This window comes from Physeter macrocephalus, chromosome 6 (assembly GCF_002837175.3).
Source record: "Physeter macrocephalus isolate SW-GA chromosome 6, ASM283717v5, whole genome shotgun sequence".
Taxonomy (NCBI): Eukaryota; Metazoa; Chordata; class Mammalia; order Artiodactyla; family Physeteridae; genus Physeter; species Physeter macrocephalus.
Window position 1 is genome coordinate 51,872,813 of NC_041219.1, and position 25,364 is coordinate 51,898,176.

A 25,364-nucleotide genomic window follows, 5' to 3' on the forward strand; every position below is an offset into this window, starting at 1 on the left:
CAACGGGAGAGGCCCCAACAGTGAGAGGCCCGCGTACCGCAAAAAAAAAAAAAAAAAAAAAAACCAGAAGGGCAAGAAGTGAAAGGAGAGAACCACAGTGCTTACTGTTTTGGTTGGAGGGAGAGATATGAAGTCTGTACTCTCCTAGGATAGCAAGCGAGGAATCAACAACTGAGGGGGAACAGGAATCCTGTTTGATATGGTGGTGGTGGTGAGGTGAGGGAAGTAAGGGGGTCAAAGGGCTCTAATAACTAAGAATTACCAAAATAACATGCAGTTCCCAGGGAAGTAACAGAATTCTTCCCTTACCCCATGTAAGGGCGGGATTCTTCTGTTCCCCGCTCCCCACTGTAACCTCAGCAAGGATGGACTCTGGTCATCACAGGGGGCATCTGTCTCCCCTGCTGGGCTCACAACCTGAGGGCAGGGCTGACTCACTGCTGTACCAGCACAGCCTGACGCATAGCCGATGCTCAACAAACTACTTGAAGAAGAAATTCCTAAAAACTAAGCGTGGATCTCATCACACCAGTTTACATTTTCATTAAAGAAACGTTAACGCTTTAATTTCCAGTGAAGCCGAAGAGACCACGGAACGTTCATATGCTACTCTCTGTTCCTCTTACTGTTCGAGGGGAAAAAGAGTCTAAAGGACTAGGAAGCATCTCTAAGGCCAGGCGGTTGGAGCAGCTGCGCAGGTGCTCCGTGGCAGGAACCTCACTCGGGCTCACAGCTCTGTCCCAGGCCAGTCCCTGCACACCCCACGCCACACCTCTGCCCAGAGGAGGTTCCCCTGCGGGAAGATCTAGACTCTGTTATTTCAGGAGCTGTGGGGTGAAAAGGTACCTGCCAAACCCCGCTCCGGGCCCCAGGAGCTTCTCACCCAGATAAGAGCGTGCTCTGTGCTAATGACCAAAGGCAGAAACCAACTGGCAAAGCAGCTTATTCTGGAAGGCGCTAGCGGCACCCTGCATGCCCACCCGGGACCACGAGGAGACAACAGGACATAAGCAAGTACAGAAACCATGGTCAACGCCCCACCGGGCCCGAGGAGGTCAGCAGACGCACCTGCACCGGTCCACACCTGCTTGCAGCTGTTCGGGTTGTTAATCTCAGGCACCCACAGGCTAAAACAGGCCACGACTTTAAAACATGTCGTTTATAGGATGGTGACCCCTCAGATTAGGTGCAAAGGCCTTCTTGTCCCCGTCTATTCGCATTCTAAGGTCTCTACTGAAACTGGTCAAGTCAGATGTTCACGTTATTAATCCCTGGCTGGAAACACAAAGGAACTGGTACAGCCTCAGCCAGAGAAAACTCTATCATTTGTACTGCTTCCTTCTGGCAGTTCTGTCCTACTAGAAGCCAGGTAATGCCCACCTTCGTTCTTCCTAACTTAAACCACGGGTTCCGGTGCCAACTGCCTCGGGAACGTGGGAAAATGCAGATGTCTGGAACCCCAGAAACACACTCATCAGGCCCCCGGCGAGGAGCCCCAACCCCAGGTGAGGAGACTGCCCTCACGTGAGCCCAGCGGTCGTCCCGCGTGGACACGCACGGTGAGGCCCAAGGAGCACCGCGACAGCGCCGGCCCGGGGTCCCCGCAGCCCGACCCGAGAGCCCCAGCCGCGCGCGCTGACCTCGCCAGCCCACAGCGCGGTCCCTCGAAGCGCGTCCACCTGGGATGCCGTCAGCCGGAAGTCGGACGGCGGAAACCGAAAATAGAGGCGACGCCCTTGCCCGAACCTAACATGGCCACTAAACCCCGGCTGCCGTCGCGGCGGGCGCCCTCTCTGCCCGGAGTAAAGATGGCCGCCACGGGCGGCGCAGGCAAGAGGCCGGCGCGAGGGGCGGGCTCGGATCTCCACGCCCCCTGTGCCCAAGCTTCCCGGCTGGACGCTGACCCGGGGCCTTTCTATTGGTCGCCTCTCGTGGCGAGCCCGGATTGGGCCACATGGGGACGGGGCGGGCCCAGCCGACCAATAGCGATGCGAGGGCTGGCGCGGAGCGGGGACCCGGCCGGCGCCGTCAAGTAGCCCTGGGAACGGCCGGCGCTTCGGAGCCGGTGGGCCGCTGGAGGCCACAGCGCTCGGCCGGTTCCCGCTGGACCTCGGCCGGTGCCCGTGCGGCCGCGTTCCGCAGCGCTGTCCACGTCGGCCCGCCATGCGCCCGCCGGCCCCGGCCGTGCTGGGGCTGCTGCTTCTGATGCTGCTGTCGCCCGGCGAGGCCACCAAGAAGCCGACGCCCTGCAAGCGATGCCGGGAGCTGGTGGACAAGTTCAACCAGGTGGGCCGATCACCCCGCGGGGACACGAGGCCAGGAGTCTGGCCGAGGTCGCCCCGCCATGGACCAGGGTCACCCCACCATGGACTAGGGTTGTCCCGCCGTCTACTGGGGTTACCCCCTCCGTGAACTGTGGTCACCACACCAGGGACCCAGGGTTGCCCCACCATGGACTGGGTCATCCCACCATGGACTGGGTCACCCCACCGTGAACTGTGGTCACCCCACCATAGACCGGTCACCTCACCATGGACGGGGTGAGGCAGCAGTGCTGAGCCCTGTGCGGCCGTCTCCCCGCAGGGAATGGTGGACACAGCAAAGAAGAACTTTGGTGGTGGAAACACGGCCTGGGAGGAAAAGACGCTGTCCAAGTATGAATTCAGGTGGGCACCCTGCTCTGACTGGCCCAGCGCCTGCCTTTGGCGCCTGACGTGTTCCTGGGAGCGTTGACGGACACAGAGCAGCGTTGACAGACACAGAGCGTCTCTTGGGGCTTGTCACCTGTCCTTGCCTGGGGCTGGCGCACTGGCTCCTGGCTGGCCTTTTGGCTCACACACTTGTCCCACTCGCCCTCCACTTGGCAGACACGGTGGTTTCTTAAAAACATAGGTGGGGCTAAATCCCTCCTGCCCCCGCCCCCTGAGCTCCGGCCTCCTCCGGCCCCATTGCAGGACTTCCCCTGGCACACCCCACACCCGATGTCCCACCGTGAGGACGGACAGGCCTCCCTGACCGGCCCCACCCTCCATGTTTAGTTCTCTGCCTGGCACTGACTATCCCCGGCCCCAGCTGGGTGTTTGCCGAGGGTCTTTTTTCCCTGAAGTGCCACTGTAGTTGTGGCCTGGCAGCAGGTGGGGCCTCGGGACACCCCTGGGGAATGGACGCTGACCACTGAGGTGCCCCTTGCCCCGGCCTCGCCGTGCTGACGGCCTTGTGTTTCAGTGAGGTCCGCCTGCTGGAGATCATGGAGGGCCTGTGTGGGACCAGCGACTTCGAGTGCAACCATCTGGTGGAGGAGCACGAGGGGCTCCTGGAGACCTGGTGGCTGCGGCTGTGAGTGCCCGAGTCCCCGGGGGCCAGCGCCAGCGACTCCTGGCTTTCGAAATGATGTCAGGTTTAAAAAGCTACAAAAATAGTAGGGCTTTCCACCCACCTGTTTTCTTCCTTACCCGCGTTCCTATCCTTTATCACCAAAGTGCGACAATCCAGACGAGGGTAGCAGCTGGAAGTCTTTTGGCACCCAGACCCTCGTCTCCCAGATCCCATGATACCCAGAAGCCCGTTGCACGTTCAGCCGTGTTTTTGTTTTGAGGAAATCTGCCGTGTGAGATTTATTGAACGCTTTTTAAAATCCTCAGGAAGAAGAAGTATCCTGACTTATTTGAATGGTTTTGTGTGAAGACGCTGAAAGTTTGTTGTGCTCCAGGAACTTACGGGCCAGACTGCCTGGGTACGTTTTCTGCGGGGACTCGTGAGCGTCCTGTGTGGTTCCGGTTGACCCTGTCGTGATCCCCGGCCGGGCAGGAGCTCGGGTGGGAACGTGGGCCCTGTGCAGCCTCCTCCCAGTAGTAGAGACCTTCGCCTCTGGGTATCTGGTCCCAAGTATGCTCCTAATTCAGGGCTCCACAGACACCCTGGTCGCCCCCCTGGGTGCTGCCCTCTGGGTGCGGGGAGGTGGCCCATAGGCAGCGAAGCCCGTGTGCGAGGCCGGGGCCAGGGGCGTCCAGCCTCCGGGGCTGAAGAGATAGAGTGAAGCCATGGCTGCCGCCCAGGCGTCGCCAAAATGTTCACGTGGATCAACGGGGCAAAGGGCACGATCCTGGCACCCAGGCCCCACTCTGGCCGAGGCTGCCCTGCCTGTCCTGCTTGTCCCGCTGGTGTCGCGTCACAGCGGGGGTCCTCACTGTCCCGTCCTTGGCCCCGTGTCCCGGCGAGGCCAGCCGACGCCTCCTCCAGACACGTCGCCAGTGTGGGCCTCCCATGTTCCCAGACAGAAGGGGTGAAGCAGGGCTGGGGTCTCAGCGAGACGCAGAGAGCTGTTTTTATGAACGTGTCACGGGGTGCGCCCGCAGCGTGCCAGGGCGGGTCCGAGCGGCCCTGCAGCGGGAACGGCCACTGCAGCGGAGACGGCAGCAGGCAGGGCGACGGGTCCTGCCGGTGCCACCTGGGCTACCGGGGACCGCTGTGCGCCGACTGCACGGACGGCTACTTCAACTCGCTGAGGAACGAGACGCACAGCATCTGCTCAGGTACCCGGAGCTGCCTGTGTAGACGGGAGGGGGACCCGGTGACCGCTGACCCAGGCTTCCGGGAGCTGAGGGGGAAGGCGCGGGCCCTTGTACGATGTAAGAAGGGACATGACGGGACCAGCAGCCGGGGATGGTCACGCTTCCTGTCCCCAAACAAGCCCCAGGAGGGAAGTGTGAGTTGCTTTCCCCCGATGTCCTTCTGGAGAAGGGCTTGGAGGGTGGACAGCGTGGCACTTCCAGCTCCGTGATGTCCACGCTGGTCCCGGGGCCCCGGACCTGCACCTGGAGTGTCTGGCCCGCGCTTGCTCTCCCCGCGGCTGTCCCAGCAGGAGGCTCGGGTGTCCTTGGGCGCAACTCGGGGATCAGAGGCTGGTGTCCCCACGGTCACTCAGGCTTAGGGTCTCGGAGTGGAGCAGGGGCAGAGGGCCGAGTCTGGCCACGTCAGGGCACCAGCAGGGTGGGGAGGCGGCCCAGGTGAGAACCAGGACAGCGGAGGCCACGCAGTGTGACCACCTGGCCCCAGGGCCCCGCGTAGAGGACACGCCGTCTTGGTCACCCTGGTGTCGGGTGAGGTGGGCTCTCCCACCTGGGTCTTCAGAGGTGCCCTGGCCGTTGTTCTGGGCACCCCCGTGAGTTCTGAGATGGGCCCGTGGGGTTGCACGGATGGAGCCTTCTCAGCTGTGATGGGCACGCTTCTCCCTTCCGGTTGGGGAGGCCCACGCCCTGCTCGTGAGGCTGCGTCAGCCCAGGATGGCGTCCTCTGACGGGGCGTAGATTTGTAAATCCAGGGAGGAAGCCACGAGTGGCACCCTGTCTCCATGCGCTTTCTCGTTGGTTGCCACTGATGTACAGGAAGAGCTTTTGGACGTCAGCAGTCACGTTGAATTCTCCCGTCAGGGCTGGCGGTGAGGCTGCGCTCCCTTGGGCTTCCCCGTGGAGAACGTGCTGGGTGTCTGGGAGGCCAGCCCCTCCGATTCCTACCCCCAGGGCTTTCCCAGGCCCAGAACGTCCACGCGCGTTGGCGGGCGGCACGCACACACCCAGCTGGGTGTGGGCTCCAGCATTTGGGAGGCTACCTCTGCCAGGTTACGAGCAACTCCTCTGGAGTCCTCGTTTGCTGAGAATTTTATCACCCCTGGGCGTGGAAATCCCTGTGTGTCCTCTTCTCTCCTTAAGTCCAGGGATGTTGTGAATCACATGAGTAGGTTTCTCTATTGTTGAACGTATCTTGCTCCTCTGGGATTTTTTGCTAGTTTGCGGTTTTTGTTTTCACCCTATAAACGTCAGCTCCTAATTTCCGAAACGCCCTTTGCATCGAGTTCACTCCTGAGACGGGATCCCCACGTACTGACAGCCGTCCCACCTCTGCCTTCCAGCCTGTGATGAGTCCTGCAAGACGTGCACGGGCCCTACCAACAGAGACTGCGGCCAGTGCGAAGTGGGCTGGGCGCGGGAGGACGACGCCTGCGTAGGTGAGGTTGGCGGGCTGCCCTCCCCCACCCCTTCCCCCCACTCTCTCGTGGCATCTGCGCAGCCCCCGGCTACCCTCAGGACACCCCACTCCTGTTCTCTGCCCCCTTCTGACTCATGGGGAAGCAGCCTCTGACGTTCCAGGCTGTATTTTAACGGGTCACAGCATGGAGGCTGAGCTTGCCTGCGTGCGATCTTGCCTGTGGGCTGGTTGCTGCACGTGAACCCTCTGTGGCCTGGACTCTGGGCTGGGAAGGTGGCCCCTGTCCCCCGTCCTTGCCATCAGGTGGCCCCGGTGGTCCTGTTGGCTCAGGGCCCGGGAGGGAAGCCTGGGACTTAGGCCCAATCGTGTGTCCTCAGGCCCTGGTTTCATAAAAGAGACAGACGTGGGGTGGGGGGCTCTGGCCGGCAAGTGGACACTGCAGGGCGTGGGCAGCCTCTGACTGTGGTGGACTCTGCCTGGCCCCCCGCTCTGGAGGCCTTAGCCGTGGCGCGTGGCTCTCCCTGGCCACCGTGCCCGGCCAGCTGGGGCCCCGCCTGTTCCCGGGGTGTCTTCTCCTCGAGCTGCAGCCCGCAAGTGCTGCCCTACAGCCCGGCCGCCCGCCTCTCGGCCCTGCCTGAGACCGCGCAGGCCCAGGTGCTGGCGGGGGCGGTGGGGCGGGGGGTGGGTGGCCGCCAGGGTGCTGTTCTCCCGCCAGGGCCTCGGTTTTGGTCTTATCCTCACAGCTGCTCAGCCGCAGGCAAGTCAGGGGCCTCACGTCCCAAATTGAGTGGGGAGGGTGGTGCCCCCGCCAGCCCCGCCTTGGAGCTTCACCGAGGCCCCGTGGAAGCGCTCACGGGTCAGCCGCTGGTCCCACCTGCACACAGAGGCCCCCGAGGATGACTGACTGTGCGTCTCCCCACGGTGGTCCCTCTGGCCAGCGGCCGGGCGCGGCTGCCGCCCACAGCTGTGCCGTCCTCTCCAGATGTGGACGAATGCGCGGCGGAGCCGCCCCCCTGCGAGGACCAGCAGTACTGCGAGAACCTCAACGGCTCCTTCGCGTGCCGGGGTGAGCGCGCCTCCCGGCCCGCCGGCCCGGCCCGCTGCTTCCCCCCAGATGTTTGCGGTTTGTCAGCATGACCCCTGTATGCTCTGCCTGCTTAAAACATTTAAGGTGGCAACACAAGTGACAGATGTTTCCTGAAGAAGAATCAGAGAATTCAGATGAGTTGAAAAAAGGTGACAACCATCCACTCCCTGGGGAGGGGCCCCTGGCAGGCGGTGGAGGCAGCGCTGATCCGAGCGGCGCCTCGTTACCTGTTTGTTTTTCATTCAACAGTATCGTGACCGCCTTTGCACGTCACATTTTTGTACACCGTGTTATTTTGGAGCATGCTGTTATTTCACAGTTTTTTTCAACAATCTGTATCACTGAATATTTGTCATACACAGTGTCCCACAGTTACAAACTTTGAAGACCCCTGTAGGTAAAGCTTTTTCCATTCTTCATTATTTTCTTTGGATGAGTTTCCGAGTTGCTCAGTTCAAGGGAATGTGGATTTTAGGGCCACCCACCCCCGCAAAAGGTTGAAAGGTGGTGCCGATTCCTCGCCTTCCCCCCCCGCACCCCCTCACCGTGTCCGCGGCCATGCCGTCCTGTCCCCATGTTTGTGGACACACAGCTTCAATGAGACGCCCCCAGAGCATCACACGTTCTCTGCTGTCGTTGGCACCAAGCTCCTGGCTGGTGAGTCAGCAGTGTCACAGCTGGAGGCGGGTTTTGTTTGAGAAAAGATGCTGCCCCCCCACCCTCCACGTGACAGAGGTCACGGAGGGGGCCCGTCGGTGCTGCTCCGGCAGCCTGGCCTGCACCGAGGTCCCTCCGCAGCACAGTGGTCAATGGTCAGTCGCAGCAAGTCCGCACTTTGCCTCAAGCACACGCTGTCTGCTCCCCACCACCCCCAGGATGGGGACACTGGGCTCTCCCGGCCGCAGGGCCTCCGCCATCTTGTGTGTGGTTTCAGGTCGCGCTTTGCCCACAAGATGGGGGTCTCGTGTCGTCATCTCCCTCCCCTCTTGTTTCCAGAATGTGATTCTACCTGCGTGGGCTGCACGGGGGAGGGTCCTGGACAGTGTAAAGAGTGCCTCCCCGGCTTCTCGAAAGAGAGCGGCCAGTGCACAGGTCAGCGGGCGAATCTGCATTCAGCTCGGGGGCGGGAACCTTCCCAGAGGCCACGCGCGCTGGTGGGGACGGGACCCTGGGCTGCAGACTCCGATTCTCACGCGCCCATGGGGGTGGGGGCCGAGCGAGGGCCTGCGGGCCCCGGCTGGACGTCCGCCTCGACAGTCAAGCCCGGCTGGAACCCGGCTGGAGAACCACCGGGCTCCCGCCCCCACGTTTGCCCGGACCGTCTCTTCTTCCCGCCCCCGACGGCCTGGCTCCGGGGCTCCTGTTAAATCCTCCCCTCTGTCTCCTGTCTCTAATGGGACGGTTCCGTCTCTGCGCTTTCTGTGTGTGTGAATCGTGACGTGTGAACCTCTCCATCCCCGATGTGCATGTTTGCCTATCGAAGTCGCTTGGTCAGTGGAATGTTTTTATTTAGACATTGACGAGTGCTCGCTGGCGGAAAAGCCCTGTCTGAGGAGGAATGAAAACTGCTACAACACGCCCGGGAGCTTCGTCTGCGTGTGCCCCGAGGGCTTCGAGGAGGCCGAGGACGTCTGTGTGCAGACGGGGCCGGCGGGGGCCGGTGAGTGACCGCTCGCCCCACGGCCACCCTCTGCCCTCGGCCGCGGGGCCTGGGTGCGCTGCCACCTGTCCCCAAGTTAAGAAATTTACACAAAAAGTGGCCCTGGGATGATGGGAGCCGGGGTCCCTGGAAGACAAGAGCGTAAAGTCCTCTATGGGACGAAGCCCCAGGGGGCTCCCTCTTGTATGGAGGGAGGGAGACGCAAAGGAAGGTCAGCAGACGGGCCGCCAGCCGAGCAGCCCCCGGGTCCGGCCGAGACGGACGGTGCAGGGAGGCGGCGGGAGGGGCAGACGGCTCCACGGGGGCTCCTGGGAGCCGGGACAAAGCGCCGCAGACCCGGCGGCTTCCACCCCAGAGGCGCGTTGTCTCCCAGTCCTGGGGGCTGGATGTCTGAGATCAAGGTGTCGGCAGGGCTGCCTCCCGCTGAAGCCTGTCGGGGAGCATCCTTCCTGCCTCTTCTGGCTCTGGTGGCTGTCACTCTTGGCGTTCCTGGGCTGGCAGCTGCGTCCCTCCAGCCTCTGCCTCTGTCACGTGGCCTTCTCCCTGGAGCCTGTGTCCGAAGTTCCCTCTGCTTATAGGCACACCAGCCATTGGGTTAGGGCCCACCCCAGTGAGCTCCTCTTAACCTGATCGCCTGCAGGGGCCCTGTTTCCAAGTAAGGTCACGTTCACAGGCACCGGGGATTAAGATGCCAACCTGTCTTTTTTGGGGGGACACAGTTCTCCCCACAGTCATCTCATACAAGTTCTAGAACAACACGGAGAACGTGAAAGAAGCCACGTTAAAGAAGACAACGGCTGAGAGTTTTCCCGAAGCAGTAAGACTTGGCTCAGGCTCCAGAAGCTCCCTGGGTCCCGGCAGGATAAAGAGAAGCTAATCCACATGTAGACGCCCTGTAGGAACCGAGGGGCCTGACGGTCAGCGAGGGCCGTGGAGGGGCCGCAGCCACGCACCCTTTGTCCCCACACGTCACGCAGGCTCTTGTCTCGTCCCGGCTGGTTCTGGGGGCACCTCGCCGGCTCTCATCACCCCCGTCTCTCCCACAGCGGTGTGGCGGCTCTGGGGTGCTGTCGGGACACCCCGGCCATGGGGTGCGTGGGGCTGCTGCATCCAGAGGGAGCCTGGCGCCGCCCCACGGCCGTGGGCAGCCTGTCCGCGCGTTCCCACGGCCCCAGCGCCGGCCTCGTGGCCGCGTCCTCAGGACCTTTTGTGCTAGGATTTTACGGGCTGATTTGTTTGTTTTCTGACAGAAGTCACAGAAGCAAGCCCAACGCAGCCGCCGTCCCATGAAGATTTATGATGTGCGTCCATGTCAGAAGTCACACCCGCCCCTTAAATTATTCAGACTGTCGTCGTGGATGTGGCCCTTCATGTCACACCATCGCTCCAGGGGAAGCTGCTTTCATTGAAACGGCTGATGCTTATTTGATCCTTAAAGCTGCATTTCTTGGTTGTTCTTAAACAGATTTGTATATTTTGATACCGTTCTTTATAATAAAATTGGCCACTGAAGGTAGATGGGCAGACAACAGGTGTGCGTTTGTCTCGTTGGAAGCTTGTGGACCTTTAGAACGGAGTTTGCCCCCTCCTGCTGGAGCCGCCAGGCCTGCGGGGGTTTTCGAGGCAGCACAGCCAGGCTGTCCCCGAGGGGCTTCCGCCCCCCACCCAGGCTTGCAAGCAGCATCAAAACCTTAACTGGGTGAGTTTCAGGGCCCCACCTGTGGGCCCCTAGAGTGAGTGTCGCCAGGGACCCTGGGGGCTAAGCTGGAGAAAACGTCAGTCGTGAACCCCAGGTTCGTCAGGTCGCCAGGTCGTCACGTGGGAAGAAGGCTGCGTGAACCCCCCACAGGCCAGCCCAGCCCGTTCCCACCAGCCCGTGTGGCGGTCAGACCACGGCCTCCGCTCCAGCCCCCCAGGCTGCCCCCCGCTGAACGCCCAGTGCCCGCTACCCCACCCGCTCCCCTCGCTCACGCTCCCCCAGCCTCTCTGGCCTCCTGTCCCCCCCCCCCCCAGGCCTCACGCCATCCCTGTAAACGTCTCCCACTGTCCTGGCGCCAGTGACCAGCCACCTGTCCCCTTGCTGCACCTGTGCTCCCCGAGCCCGAGCTGGGCCCTCTCACCTGGGCACCGGGACAGGGCACCTGCAAGGTGGGACTCTGCCCTGGGGGTCCCTGCTGGGAAGGGGTGGCCACAGCACCCAAGGGCTGCAGGCGCTGGCCACAACCCAGCGCACCTCGGGCTCTCCCCGATCTCTCGTCTCGGCCATGGGGGAGGTGGAGCTTCCAGTCCCAGGCCTGGGGGGGGGGCCCCGCATCCCTAGGGGGGACGTGGAGCCCAGTGGGCTCAGCAAGGCCAATGAGCAGCACAGGGTGGGGGCTGCTCTCGTCTGGTCCAGGCCGGGGGGGTCCACACTGGGGGATGGCCAGTCGTCAAGCTGACACACGGTCCTCTCGGAGACAGACACGGCGGTGCAGGCCGAGGGGCAGGGCACATGCGAGGGCGCGGCCACCAGCAGGGGGTGACGGCTGCGTGTGGAGGGCAGCGAGGGGCCAGGCGGAGGTGAGGGGACGGGGTCCCTGGGAAGCCTGCAGTTTGGCAGCTTCCAGGAAGCCGTGTGGGCTGGGGCCCTGCGGATGGATGTCAGGTGTGTGTGGCCGGGTGCCGGTGGAGGTGCTGACCGGTGGGCGGACGAGGAGAGGGAGGCCTCTGGCCTGGGGTGCCTCAGGGAGGCGCGGCTAGAAGGCTCCCAGGAGAGGGAGAGAGGGGAAGCCTTCCCTGTCAGCTGGGGGGCTGGGGGGCGGGGGCAGCTCCAGGCCAGGGCGGGTGGTCCCTGCCCAGCTCAGGTCCTGCACGCGGGGCCCAGGCTCAGGTGCCAAAGCCATCCCGCGGGTGGGGCCTCGTGACTGCACCGGGGAACTGACCCCCTCTCCAGCTGGAACCGGATGGCCCCCGTCCTCACTGCAGGCCCTGGGACCGAGCTCACGGTCCCTGGGTGGCACTGTCTCCCCACACGCGGTGGGGTCACCTGGGTGGCTGCCCTCCCCCCACCGGGGCTCTGTGGGTGCCACTGCCCCCTCCCCCCTACAGGTGGCATCAGTAGGTGTCCCGAGGGGACCAGACAGTCACTTGGCAGTGGGGAGGGGGTGGGCTCCGCTGCTTTGGACACTCGAAAGCTGGGCCCCGGCCTGAGCCCTGCAGCTGGCTCCCCTGCGACCACTATGCTGGCCCATGGGGCCCGAGGGGTCCCCTACCCGGCCCCTATGCTGCCTTCCTGCTGGTAGACCACCTCCCTGGGCACTATTGGCACTGGGCACCTCTGTGTCGACGGCAGCTGTGGCCACAGCCCAGGGGGTTCCCTTGGCCCTCACGTCGTTCTGCTCTGGGACCCCCACTCAGGCCCCCCCACCCTGCCCCGGCCCCACTAGGGCAGCACAAGTCAGGCTGACCTGGTTCCTTGAAAGTGCCGTGCATGGTCCCACCCCAGGGCCTTTGCACTGCTGTCCCTCCTGCTGGGAACACGTGGGAGGGTCCTGCTCCTCCTGCTCCCTCCCTCCATGGGGGTCTCTGCTCAGCTGTCACCCTCAGAGGTCAGCCCTAGCCCCTTGCCCACGTTGCACCCCTCTGTGAGCCCCCAGTGCTCCCCAGGCCCGTGTCTCTGAACCCAGCAGGGGATCCTGGCCCCCTCTGAGCCCGAGGTCTGGAGTCAATGGCGGAACACCCCCAGTCTCAGCTTTCTCATCTGTAAACGGGAGGATATTCCCAGCCCAGGGAGCTGGGCCAGACAAAGTGGAGGTGGGTGGTGCAGGTCGGGCAGGGAGGGGGACTCGCCCCCAGCAGGACGGCACCAGGCCGGGCTAGGGGCTCAGGATGCAGGCAGGGTCCCTGGGACTACCGTGGCTGGGGGTCCACGTGCAAGGGTGTGGGGATGTGGGCGCTGGGGGCTCGAACGATGCTCTCCTTTCAGAGGCTCTGGCTCCGCCTGGGGCAGGGAAGGGTGACTTGGCGGTGACCCCTGCCCGAGCCCTGCGGCCTCCCCTCTGGCCAAGCAGATGCCCAGGTCCGGCCCCCTCGGTGGATCAGCCACTGGGCCCAGGGCCGGTAGGGGGGGGTGCGGCCAGCAGGCGGCGCTGTGGGACCAGCCCGGGCCCCTCGGCCTGGACGGCGGTTGGGGGGGGTGGGGGGGGTGCTGGCCCTGGGCCAGGAGGTCCCGGGAGTAGAAGGAAGCGGGGCGGGGGCGGGGCTGGGACAGAGCCGGAACGTCACACTGGGGCCTCTGAAGCGCCCCCCCCCCGGCCCCGCCCCGGGAGCCCGGACCCCTGGCCGCTGGAGTGACCCGGTTCCAGCAAGGGCCGCGCCTGTGCTCTCGCATCCCACCTCGGGTGCTGCCCCGGGACGGGAAGGGACGGGGCTGCCGGGGCAGTGAGTCACGGCGCCCCCCATGGTCCCAACCGCAGGGACCCTCCGCACACCTCCTCGGGGTCACGGCGCGCAACGCCGCCCTCCAAGCCGGACAGCCTGCCCTCCTGCCGGTCAGGGTCAAGGGCCCTGCCCCGGTGGCACTTCCGCCGGCCCGCGGGGCCCTGCACCGGCTCCTGGCAGCCCAGCGGGGGCACTCTGCCCATCCCTCGGGGGAGCCAGGACTCCGGGGCTGCTCCCCACTCGCCCTCGGCACCTGGGCCCAGGTGTGCACCACGCACGCGCGGCTCCCGGGGTGGCTTCCCTCCCCACAGAGGACGGCCGTCCACCTGGTCTTCAGCAGGCTGCTGAGCACCCCGTGGGCTGGGAGCTTCTGGAAGTCTGGTGCCTGAGTGCCCGTGGTCCCAGCCCGGCCCTGTCCTGGCCTTGCTGTAAAGTGGGTCCCTCGGTCTGACTTGGGATCCTGTGTCACAGGATCAAACGCTTGGGAAGCCAGCGGTTCTCAACGGGTGGCGCCGCGGACACGGGCAATGTTTGGGGACACTCGTCTCAAGGGGGTAAGGGGGTTCCTGGCTCAAGTGGGTAGAGGCCAGGGATGCTGCCCAACACCCGCCAGCGCCCAGGACACCCAGGCCCAAGGGTCGGCCTCGGGGGAGACAACGGCCGCAGCCCGTGGCCAGGTGCCCCCTCTCCCCGGGGGGAGCCATGGCGCGCAGACTGCCTGCCGCTCTGGCCCCCGGGGTCGCACGGAGGGCCTCCCCTTCACCCCCCCACACCTCTGCCCCCGGGATGGGATTAAATGCAGCGGCAGGGACACTGCGCTGCAGCCCTCCTGCTCTGTGCCCCGTCCAGCTGGGGGCCGTTAGGGGCCCCGGGTATTGGAGCAGAGCCCGAGCCCGGACGTACTGCTCCAGAACCCGAAGCCTCCAGACCTGTGCGTCCTCCTTCACGGTGGCACGCACCTTGCTCTGGGGGGGCCCCAGGCCCCTGCACCTGCGCGGGGCCCACCTCTCCCTAGAGCGCACGTGTCCTACAAAGGCCCCAGGGTGTTCGCCACTTCCTGCTCCCCTGGCCTGACTAGCATGGGTCTGTTGATAGGGAGGATGGGCAGCCGGTGGAGGTGACTGTGGGCTGGAGAGTCCCCGTAGCCTGGGGGGCCACGAGGACGCTTGGGGCCCCCAGGTGCCAGCATCACCCGCGTCTAGCAGCCCTCGAATGCGCGGCGTCTCTCCTCCCTGCGCCCAGTCACGGGGTCCAGGGGAGGGCTGGGGTGGGTGTCCCGGAGTGGCAAACTCCGCCTACTGGGGACCCAGCCGGCCCTGCACTGGGGCTTCTGGGTCTGAAGCCTGCCTCGGGCCTGGAAACGGGGCAAGGGGTCACGACCTTTCACGGGGGCCTCCTGGTCACGCATCCGTGGCTTCTCCTCCTCGGCCGCCAGCCCAGTCCCCGGGAACACAGTGTTCTGTCAACCACAACCTCAGGCGCCTCGGGCCCTTGGCCCAGCTCCAGCCCTGCCGCTCACGGGAGCTGCACGCACCTGCCCCTGACGCCCAGGCTCCACTCCCCCCGTCACCCTCCATCCTGTGACAGCCTCTCCCACTGGCAGCAGGGCCCGCGGGAGCCCGGGCAGGCTGCCTCTCCCCGCTCCGGATGGCTGCGTCCGCCGGGCCTCACACCCGTCCCTCGCCCAAGGGCGAGGTCCCAGCAGCTGGGCACAGGCCTTACCTTCCCCCGGCCCCGCCTTCCCCCGGCCCCAAACCCTGGCGCCTGCCTAGAGCCTGCTCCCCTTCTCACGCCTGCGTCCCTGTGTGAGGCTCACAGTGGAAGTGGGGGGCTGCCCCTCCCCACCTCCACTACACCGGCTCCCTGAGGTGCCCCGGCCCAGGGCCAGCCTCTGTGGGTGACCCTTCCTGGGCTGCTCACTGCCCACCTACCGGGGGCCTGGAACAGGGCTGGCTCCTGGGGCCTCGTCAGCCACAGCCCCGGCTCACAGATGTTCACCCCAGCTGCCTTCCCAGACCCCGCTGGCTCTGCCCTCTAGCCCCCCAGGTACTGCGGGGCTCTCCTGCCTCCGCTCTTCACCCCCGCCCGGCGGTGCCAGAGTCTTGCAGACAGGCAGGCCTAGGGGTGGGGAGGGGCTCCAGCCCACCACTTGGGATAGGACGGCCGTGCAGTGGGATGACCGGCGTCAGGGCCCGGTGGCGCTGTCACTCCGTAGACCCACAGCCAGCCCGAGGGGCCCTGGGAAGGAGGCACATCGGGGACTATGCAGAGGGGGCGCTGGCATCCTGGGCAGGGGTAGAGGCCCCATAGCACAGAGGGCCTCGGTCCTGGGGGCAGCCATGGGGGCAGACGGCTCCGCTCCAGGGCTGGGTGGGACCAGCCTTGGGCCTCTTTGGGTACAGGCTGCTGTTCAGGCCACACGCCCCCTCCCAGTTCAGGGTCCTCAAAGCCCTCATTGTGGCTGGGATCATCCCAGACGCCAGGCTGGCTGGCTCCACACCACTGGCCTGACGGGGCGTGTGCAGTGCGGGGCGCCCACCTTCTTAGAGAAGGGCGGCCCGTGGGCTTCAGTGTCCCGGCTCCGGACTTGGGCGCGAGGGGTCAGGGGACCCTCTGGGCAGCTCAGCCCTTCGGGAGACCCCGCGCCTAAGAGGGCGCGGACAGGGGCACCCCTCCCCCAGCGCCCCCTCCCCGCCTCCCTCCGGGCCCGACCCGTCGATGCCTTGTCCCCCTAACCCCCCGGACAAGGGGAGGGCTGGCCGCCGCCCCTGTGGCCGCCCCCGCAGAGCAGGAGCTGCGGCGGGGCGGGGAAGGGCTCGGCCGGCGGGCGGGAAGAGGGGCGTGGCCGTGCCGGGAAGGGGGCGGTGCCGGAAGCGTCGGCCAGGCTTCTGCCGCGGGAGGGGCCGGGGGGCGGGGGGGAGGGGTGGCGGGGCCGGAGAGGTCGGGGGAGGGGCGCGGTCGTTCCGCGCGTCGCGTCCGGGGTGGGGCGGCCGGAAAGGCGGGGGTCCGCCCGCGCCCCGCCCGCGCGTCCGGGCCCTGGGAGCCCCCTTCCCCCTTCCCGGAGTTGTAGTGATGCCGGGGTGATGACGGCGACGGTAAAGCCCGAGGTTTCGGGGACGTAGGCACGGCGCGTGCGCGGTGGGCCGCGACCTTCTTGGAAAGCGCTTGGCGCCAGGTGGCCGCGGGCGGGATGCTCGTGCCCCTCTTGACGTCATCGCGGGTGGGGGGTTCCCGAAAGAAACAGGCCGGGCGGAAGCAGGCGGGTGAATGAGATGTGAGGTCGAGGGTGAGCGGCCCGGCAGATCCGTCCCCGCGTCCGCCGGTGGGGGAGGCGGCGCGGGGTCTCAGCCCCGGAAGGAGACGGCGGGGCCCAAGGGCTCGAGCCTCATGGCCCTCGGGGCGTAGAGATCCCGTCCCAGGCACTGAGGGTCTATTCCCCTGCCGTCCCCCGTGTCCTCCTGGACCTCAGGTCAGGCCCTGCCTTGGGGAGGGAGGGGGCCGCGCCAGGGCGGCTGGTCTCAGCAGGGCCTGCGCCCGCACAGCTTTCCCTCCCCGGGGAGCTACGGCCGGCCCCTGGGCCCCTGGACCACAGCCCACCCTCCCGATGGACGCCTCGGGGGACCTCCGACTGGGCTCCGAGAGAGGAGGGGAGCAGCCCCCGCCACGTGAGGCTGGAGAGTGGGGATCCAAGTGAAGGCCCGCGGGCAGCCCCACTCCATGCTGCACCCTCTCTGGGGTCAGGTCTGACCTTTTTACCAGGAGCTGAGTATCCGTTTGTGGTTTCAGAAAACAGTCAAAGAGAATGAAGCTCAGTCGGGCAGACCCCGGGGGTGAGCAGCGGCCCCCCATCCCCTTGGTGTGGTCTGCTGCCCCGCCCCCATGTACTGCTCCCTGCTGGAGGCGGGGGTCGACCTGCGAGGTCAGCCGGGACCCTGTGTCAAAGCCACTTCCGGTCGTGGACTAGAAATGAGATGACAGAGTACAGGGCTGGGGCTGAGGGCTCCAGCCCCCTGCGGCCCCTCCTCCACCCTCTCCCGTGTTGCCACCTGACACCAGGTGCGGGGGCCATCTAAGCACCTCTCCTCCATCTGGGGTCTCCTAGCCCTGCCCTTCCCATCTCACACTCCCCAGCATCAGCACGTCTCTCCTTGGGGTGAACGGTAGCTGGCCAATGGCCCCCTGGGAGAGCAGGGTGGGGGGCACCAGCCTGGGCCCCCCCTAGCCTGCTGCCTCAGGTCAGGTGCGGGGGCCATCTAAGCACCTCTCCTCCATCTGGGGTCTCCTAGCCCTGCCCTTCCCATCTCACACTCCCCAGCATCAGCACGTCTCTCCTTGGGGTGAACGGTAGCTGGCCAATGGCCCCCTGGGAGAGCAGGGTGGGGGGCACCAGCCTGGGCCCCCCCTAGCCTGCTGCCCCAGGTGAACCGCAGGCCCCGGCTCAGCTGCTGACTGGATAACAGTGGCCCTTGTCCAGCTGCCGGGGTACCAGCCCCGGGTGTCTCGGGCAGAGAATGGCGCCCGCCCCCCACCCCACCCGGAGGCATATTGTCCATTCACCCTCCACCCTCACTATTAATAGCGCCTCTCGTCAGCGGAGCCACTATAAATAGCCCCCACCAGCCCCTCACACAAGCCAGTCCAGGCGCCTGCCGCCTGGGTGCACACAATCACCCACACACGCCTGCACACGGGCCCCCTCGGCCGCATGCCCGGGCGCTGACTCCTGGCCGGCTGCACAGCCAGGACATGGAGGCCGCTCACGCCGCCTGGCTGAGGCTGCCCTGCACCCCTCAGGGGTCCTCCTCGAGCCAGGGCCAGCCAGGGGGTGTTGTTTCTGTCCCCATGTCGGTGACCCCCCTGAGGCCAGCCGGCCAAGGGGCCTGGAGCCGGCGTTCTGGCCCTTCCCCTGCAGGGCCTGGCCTGGCCTGCCTTCTCGGGGAGGCAAGCACACCCGGTCTGCTCCCGAGGGCCATACTCAGGGCCTTGGGCATGTCACAGGCCCTCTCTGACCCTTGAGCTTTCGCGTCTGGGGAGCAGACACCATGGAGGTGCCCGCCTGGCTGAGCACCCAGGGGCAGCTCTCCCCGCCAGCCCGGAGGGAGAGCCACCCGCGGGCCAGTCCGGGCCCCTGCTGTTCCCTCGCCGGAGACCCAGCTCCCATGGGGACTTAGCCCTGCCTTTCTGCTCCCAGGACTGCTGGGTCAGGCCCTGGGGGTCACAGGGCCCTGCCAAACCCCAGGGGGGCCTAGGCTCAGCACAGCCCCTGCCCACCCTGACTCTGGCTCTCATGGACCCCAGGCTGCTCTGGCCTCCCACCTGTCCCAGGGGGCAGGCACCACTGAATTCCTGTCCCCTGCTTGTTCTGGGGGCCTCATCGAAGCCAGTCAAACCACGACCCTCATTCGCAGGGTGGCCCCTGTCCCAGGACCGTCTCTCCTACAGGATCCCGTGGCTGGGATGGGGGGCTTGGAGACTGCCGTTGCTGTGCCACGAGGAGAAAGGAAACAACCCTGTTTACGGAAAAGGCACGTCCGCTGCTGCTGGCCAGCAGCCTCCCTGCGGGACAGAGGCCCTTTGTTGGAAAAACAGGAAGCGAGGATTTCCAGGACCCGTCGGGCCAACCGCCGGCCACCCGCCCGGCTTCCGCCAATTCTCAGCAGCTTCTGCCCGTCACCAGCTGCCTGTCTGTCCATCTACTTGTCTATATGTCCCTCTGAGCTGGAGGCCCAGGCTTCCAGCTTTGGGGCAAATCTGCTGTCATCTCAGCCCGTAGTCGGGGAGGTCACCTATCTCCTGCACGGTGCACCCTGGTCGCACAGGGACGGACACCCGAGAAACACCCCTGGGTGCCCGGCTTCCAGCAGAGCTGGGAGCACAGCAGGCCCAGCCAGGCCCTCTGAGTGCTGCCACCCTGGAGCCAGAGACCCATGCGGAAACCCTCAGAGAGGTCAGCCCCACGCCACAAGCCGCCACGAGCCAGGAAACACACGCCGGAGGGGGGCCTCTGTTAGGTCACAGCCACCAGGGGCGCCCCCGAGGGCATCCTTGGACCTCAGACCCAAGGGGCACAGAGGAGGAAGGACGGTGCCAGCAGGACGTGGGGAAGGAGGGTCGGGGAGGAGGGGGCTGAGGGGGAGGATGAGTCAGCCTCCTCCTGCCTCCACGCACTGCCCCTCCCTGCCCAGGGGCCCTGTGGGTCTTGGGGTCAAAGGTCACCATGTCGCTGCTACCCAGGCCAACGTCCAGCCCATGGTTCCCAGCCAGGCCCTCTGAGTGCTGCCACCCTGGAGCCAGAGACCCATGCGGAAACCCTCAGAGAGGTCAGCCCCACGCCACAAGCCGCCACGAGCCAGGAAACACACGCCGGAGGGGGGCCTCTGTTAGGTCACAGCCACCAGGGGCGCCCCCGAGGGCATCCTTGGACCTCAGACCCAAGGGGCACAGAGGAGGAAGGACGGTGCCAGCAGGACGTGGGGAAGGAGGGTCGGGGAGGAGGGGGCTGAGGGGGAGGATGAGTCAGCCTCCTCCTGCCTCCACGCACTGCCCCTCCCTGCCCAGGGGCCCTGTGGGTCTTGGGGTCAAAGGTCACCATGTCGCTGCTACCCAGGCCAACGTCCAGCCCGTGGTTCACGCACTGCTCACGAGCTGGAGCCCCCATAGCACGGGCAAGTGTGCACCCTCAGGCACACCCACGCACATGCGGTCACATGCATCCACACACGTGTTCTCATACACACGCACAGGCGTAGACACACGGGCCCCGATCATCAGCCTAGTCACCGCGTCCCCATGTGCAGGACACCGCAGCTGCACCCACCCCTCCCCCCGCCTCTGATGCACATCTGTTGGAGGAGCGGGGGAGGTGCAGCCGGCTCACCCCACAGCCCACCCCTCGGGGCGCCGGCCCGAGCTGGCCTGTGGGAGTCTCCCAGCCCGGCGCAGCTGTGAAGTGCCACAGGGTGCCTGGCGCAGGGCGGGAGCCGGGCCAGCACTGTGGCAGGGTGAGCGTTCCCCACCCCCGACCCAGCATGGCCCCAGCCCTCCCTGGCCCAGGGCTCGTCTGCCTGCTTCGTGCCCTGTCTGTGACCGCAGTCTTGTGGGGTGGGTGTCCAGGGGAGTCGGGGAGAAGGGACGTCGAGTCCGTGGGAGGCTGGGCGGGCCCTGGGATCCTGGCCTGCGCGCAGGTGCCTGGTGGCCCTCGTGCCATCCCGTGCCCGCCTGTGCTTCCCGCTGTCCACGTGCCCAGCTGTGTCCCTGAGGGTGGGCAAGAGGCGATGCTGTCCAGAGGGGGCGGCTCCCGGGCCAGGGGCGGCCCCAAGCCGGGATGTGTCCGAGCCTGGCGGTCAGCCCCTGCCCCTCCCTCGCCCTGGTGCTGCCGCGTCCTCAGCCTGCTGGGGGGACGTGCTTGGACCCCCACCCAAGCCGTTCTGGCGTTTCCCATTGTTCTTCCTTTTGTTCAACCATTGAAAGAAGGGTGCTGAGCCAGTTCATGGCAGGCCCTGGACCGGCGGGGTGGGGACTGAGGCCTGGAGAGTGACCCTCCCAGGCTCACGGGCAGCTGGACACCAGCGACATCTCTGGTCCCGGTGCCTGGGTCTGCCCCCTCGGGAACAGCCCCTGGCTGCCCGGGAGCTCGCAGGGGTGAGCAGACAGGTGAGAGTTCCCCCGACACCACTGTCCACGTGGCCCTCGGCTCAGCTCTGGCCCTGGCACAGCCAGGGCTGAGGGACAGTTTGGGCACAGAAGACAGCTGGGCGTCCAGGGGCCGAGGGTCCCTCCTGGAGACTCCTGCCCCTCACTGCCTCTGCTGCCCTCTGCTGTCCACCGGGGTCTCCGGGGGGTGCTGGGTGCCCGGAGACCTGGCAGAGGTGGGGGGCACACGAATATGGGACACTGGGTGGGGGAGGGGACAAAACAGACCCCGGCAACGTGGCCTGTGAGTTAGAGGCCAGGGTGGCGAGAGCGTCAGGAGGAGCTGGCGGGAGGAGGGGGCCGAGGGCGCGGATCTCGGAGGACTTGGCTTCTCCCCTGTGGGGTGGGAGCGCAGAGGGGCCGTGGTCTGACCCAGGTTCAGGGGTCCTGCTGCTAAGTAGTGCGCGGCTGGGCGGGGGCGCTGCTGCGAAAACCCCGCCTGGAATGAGGGCTCCACGGTTTGGGCCAGGTGCAAGGGGGAGGCTTCCTTTTGGACCTGTTGCCCGTGGCCTGGGTCCAGCGGTGTGGCCCCTGCGCCCAGACCTCTGCGTGCTGCCGTGGCCATGTCCTCCATGGGCGTGCCGAGGCCCCCCAGCTGATGCCACGTGGGGAAAAGCGGGCACCAGGGCACTGGCTTCAGGTGACTGCTTCAGGGATGCCTCGGCTGGAACCCCAAGCCAGGGCGTTTATGTGTCCGTGTGTCTGTCTGTCCGTCCGTTTGTATGTCCGTGCGTCCATTATATCCACGTGTCCATGTGTCCATGTACCCATCTCTCCATCCAGCCCGCCATCTGCAGTTCTGCAGACCCATAGGTGCTCCAGAAAGTTTCGTTTAATGGTGAATAAATGAATAAACCCACCTGTCTGTCCAGCCACTGCCCCGCCCGTCCGCGACCTGACCGTGGTCCTGAACTGGGCTCTCGGGAAAGAGCTACTTATTGAATGACTGAGTGAGTGAGAGTGACGGGTTGGCCGTCCAGCCCCCAAGCTGCTCGCTGCTGACCCCTGTCCGAGCCCCAGGTCACACTCCCAAGCAGCAGAGGACACGTGGCCCCAGCTGCTGCTCCTGTAGCTTCCGAGGACGCAGCGGGCCTTGTGCTGGGCGGCCGTCAGGCTTGAGTCCTGCCCGGGGCAGCTGGACCCAGGCTGGGCTCCGAGGGGCATGCGGCAGCCCCCTGGAGGCTCCTCCGCCCTGGGCCGAGGGATGGGTGATGGGCGGGCCCATCATCACCCACCAGAGCCCCCAGACCTGGAGTCGGCCTCACCGGAGTCTGGGCCGGCTGTCGCAGTGGGAGGGGAGGCGGGGAGGGGGCTGCCCCTCTGCGTGGGGCCCAGGCATCCGCCGCCCACCAGGCTCAGGCCCTGGGGGCCCAGGGAGACGTGGATGCAGGGGAGCCCCGTGAGCAGCCTTGGCAGTTTTGAATGCTTTCCCTGAAAATCACTTTCCCTAAAAATCACCCTCAGGTACCTGCCCTGAAGCCCCACACCCAGAGCAGAGCCCCTGAAGCGGCGGCCACCTGGGAGCTGGTGAGTGGGTAGGGGCGGTGCGGCTGGAGGGGCACATAGCCCACGGCCACCCTGACCTTCCAGGGCCGCCCTGCCTGCAGCCCTCAGCCCCTGCCCCCTTCCTGCCCCAGGTCTTCGGGGAAGCACCCACAGGCGGGTCAGGGACGGAAGGGTTTCTCCATTAACGAGGATCCCTCCTTTGGGACACTCCGGCCGGTGACTCCTCCCTGACCCAAGCCTCCGTCCCTGAGGAGTCTGGCCTTGGTGGTCACACTGGGGCGGGGGTGAAAGCAGCCCCACCTCCTGCCGGTCAGGGCCTGCCACCTCCAACAAGGCGGCCGCCCTGCTCACCTGCTGCTCTTGGGCAGCTTGGCTGTGTTCCTCGCTGAGCGCCCTGGAGAGACTGGGCCTCCTTGGGTACCAGGACCTCTGACCTGCAGAGCCCAGAGCTGCGGGGACAGGAGCATGGACTCGGTGGGGGGGCGACACCGGGAGCAGCCACTTGTGCTCCCGTTCCGGGCCCCGGCCCAGCGCCGCCCAGGTCCCATTGTGGGCGGCAGGCTGTGCTCCAGAGCCTAGGGCCGTGCTGTGCCTCTCCCACCGTGGGGACGGTGTGACTTTCTGAGGGTTCCCCGTCCCAGGACCTTATTATACCAAAGCAGGAGGCTTGACATAGCCCTGGAACAGGCCTGGAGCGTACACACGGCCTGTCCTTCGTGACAGCTGTGCCTGGTCCTCTTTCTCCGTGGGGACAGGAAAGAACACGTTCACCGAGTCAGGGGCGATGCACCTCCAGCAGGGGCTACTGACTGCCCTGGCCTCCTCGCCGCACCGCTCAGCGGCTCCGTGGCAATCTGCAGCCGCCCGGTCTCTGCCGGGAGTTAGGGTTAGGGCCAGCGTGGTGACTGGATGGGACTGGGGTGGGGCCACCTGCACCTCAGGGCTGCAGGGTGGCACCGGCCTCTGCCACATCACCTCCCCGGAATGTGGCACTGTTTACCGTCTTGGCTGGGGTGAAGTTTCCACCTGGCTGTCCCCGCCACAAGAGCTCTTCCCTCACAGGCTGAGAATCTAGTTCAGGGGTCGTCCCAGCTGGACGGATGTCCACCCGGTTATACATTCAGGGGCTGGGGTAATGGCCACTGTGGTCCGTGGGTCTCCTGCCCTAACTGGGACCCCACGTGCCCCGGCTCTGATGGGCCGCGACGCTCTTCAGGTTTCCAGGCACCAACGTCAAGGCAGACCCTGTGTCCTCCCCGCAAGATACCCCGCTGGAATCCCGCGGGGCCGCACCGTCCTCCCCCCGGCACCGGCCACTTCTTCGGAGCTGCCAGGGGCTTCAGCCGGAGGTGGAGCTGGGGTGGAGAGGCCCCTGGGAGGACCGGGGGCAGAACAGTGGCCGGACAGTGACTGAGGTCAGCGCAGGCACCCTGGCTGGCCTGCTGGCTGGAGGCGGGGAGGCCAGCGAGGAGGGCCACTGGGGTATCCAGGCGACACGGGATGGTGACAAGGACCGGGGGGCGTGGTGAGCACCAGGCGGATTCTGGATCCCGGCCTCCCGGTCTCCTGCCCTGTGCCGTCCCCTCCCATCCAGCGTGGACCCGGCGGCCGGCTCCTAGGGCTCTGGCAGTCGCTCCGTGGAGGGGCCCACGCGTGTGGAGCTGAGGGAGGCCCCGCCAGCGAGGACCTGGTCCGGCCACACCGATGCCTTCGTGGTCGAGCCTCCCCATGAGACCGCGGCCCTGCTCGGCACGAGGGAACGGCCACGCCTGGATTCCAGACCCACAGGAGCCGTAAGACAATAAACCTGTGTCGTAGTAGGCCGTTAGGGTTTGGGGTAACTCGAGACACAACCAAAGATGATGCTGAAGGTGGAGCCAGCTGCGGGTGTGAGCGGAGACACCAGGGCGTCCAGGCGAGGGGGCCGTGCCCCCCCCGCGCAGCAGGAGGGAGGTCCAGAGAGGCTGTCGGATGAGGCGGAAGCCACACGGGTCTCTGCAGGACACTGCGGGGCGGGGGGGGAGGGACTGACGGTGGGGAGGGAGGGGCCTGTGAGGGGCTCGCAGGGCGGGCGGGTGGGGGGTGACAAGGACAAGAGGGCTCCGGGTTTGGGACGGAGGGAGATGGAGCAGAAAGGGAAGGCAGCGGGGAGGGTGTTTCTCCAGCCACACCCAGCGGCCCCGAGGTGGGGGGAGGGGGAGGTCAGTGGGGGCCAGGGATCTGAGCTGGGCCAGGAGGACAGTGAGGACAGGGACAGGGTGTCGGGCAGTGACAAGCTGGGGCGACTGAAGATCAAGACCCCCCTGAGGTGCCACATCACGCCCACCAGGATGGCTGGCCCCAAAGAAACGCACAACACCAAGTGCTGGCAGCATGTAGTAAAATGGCGCCCTCGTGCACACCGCTGACGGGAACGTAAAATGGTGCAGCCACGTGGGAAACGCCGCGGACGTTCCTCAGGACGGGCTTGCGTCCCACACGACCCAGGATTCCGTCCTCGGGTGTGTGACTAAGAGATCTGAAAGCAAGGTCTCGGACAAACCCTTGCACACCCGTGTTCATGGCAGCATCCTTCACAGCAAAGGCAGGAGCAGCCCGTGCGTCCATCAATGGAGGCAGAGATAGAAAGAAATGTGCTCTCTACACACAGTGCAATGTTACTCAGCCTTTAAAAGGAAAGGAATTCTTTTTTTTGTTTAGTAATAGTCCCTAGCTTATTTATTTATTTATTTATTTATTTATTTATTTATTTGGCCGCGTTGGGTCTCTGTTGCTGTGCGAGGGCTTTCCCTAGTTGCGGCGAGCAGGGGCTACTCTTTGTTGCAGCGCGCGGGCTTCTCATTGTGGTGGCTTCTCTTGTTGCATTCTGGTGGCTTCTCTTCTCGAGGAGCACGGGCTCTAGGCGCGCAGGCTCAGTAGTTGTGGCTCGCGGGCTCTAGAGCACAGGCTCGGTGGTTGTGGCACACGGGCTTAGTTGCTCCGCGGCACGTGGGATCTTCCCGGACCAGGGCTCGA

The 25,364-nt window shown here is 65.6% G+C and overlaps 2 protein-coding genes across 12 annotated transcripts in view; one reads left to right on the top strand and one right to left on the bottom strand.

Moving 5' to 3' along the window:
- Positions 1-14,558, bottom strand: part of ALG12 (ALG12 alpha-1,6-mannosyltransferase) — a 23,757-nt gene extending 9,199 nt beyond the window's left edge. The window contains exons 1-2 of one of the 5 annotated variants that reach the window (XM_028490812.2): positions 1,381-1,604; positions 1,069-1,275 (exon numbers count right to left, since the gene is read on the bottom strand). The gene's annotated coding sequence lies outside the window, so the exon portion shown is untranslated. Of the gene's footprint in view, positions 1-1,068; positions 1,605-1,640; positions 1,775-14,531 lie in introns of those variants that run through there. The other 4 variants (XM_055085353.1, XM_024127469.3, XM_028490813.2 and 1 more) reach the window with 4 other exon arrangements.
- On the top strand, positions 1,987-10,467 carry CRELD2 (cysteine rich with EGF like domains 2). 7 transcript variants are annotated; one of them, XM_007126783.4, is made up of 10 exons: positions 1,987-2,286; positions 2,584-2,666; positions 3,226-3,336; positions 3,642-3,733; positions 4,356-4,532; positions 5,909-6,004; positions 6,968-7,051; positions 8,069-8,164; positions 8,586-8,732; positions 9,983-10,465. In XM_007126783.4, the coding sequence occupies exons 1-10, from the start codon at positions 2,164-2,166 to the stop codon at positions 10,030-10,032; spliced, it is 1,059 nt and encodes a 352-aa protein (XP_007126845.2). In that variant the 5' UTR covers positions 1,987-2,163; the 3' UTR covers positions 10,033-10,465. The 7 variants fall into 7 exon arrangements, 3 of the variants coding, with proteins under 3 accessions (XP_007126845.2, XP_028346628.1, XP_054941329.1); XR_008617606.1 differs by having other exon boundaries at positions 2,048-2,286; positions 6,924-7,051; positions 9,983-10,467; XR_008617608.1 differs by lacking the exon at positions 9,983-10,465 and having other exon boundaries at positions 2,048-2,286; positions 6,924-7,221; positions 7,322-8,164; positions 8,586-8,638.
- Positions 14,559-25,364: the final 10,806 nt, after the last annotated feature.

Bases quoted from the DNA above. Each gene is read 5' to 3' on its own strand.
- CRELD2 (XM_007126783.4), top strand. From the start codon at position 2,164: ATGCGCCCGCCGGCCCCGGCCGTGCTGGGGCTGCTGCTTCTGATGCTG. The intron at 3,337-3,641 runs GTGAGTGCCCGA...TAAAATCCTCAG, and splicing joins GAGACCTGGTGGCTGCGGCT to GAAGAAGAAGTATCCTGACT. The intron at 6,005-6,967 runs GTGAGGTTGGCG...CGTCCTCTCCAG, and splicing joins GGAGGACGACGCCTGCGTAG to ATGTGGACGAATGCGCGGCG.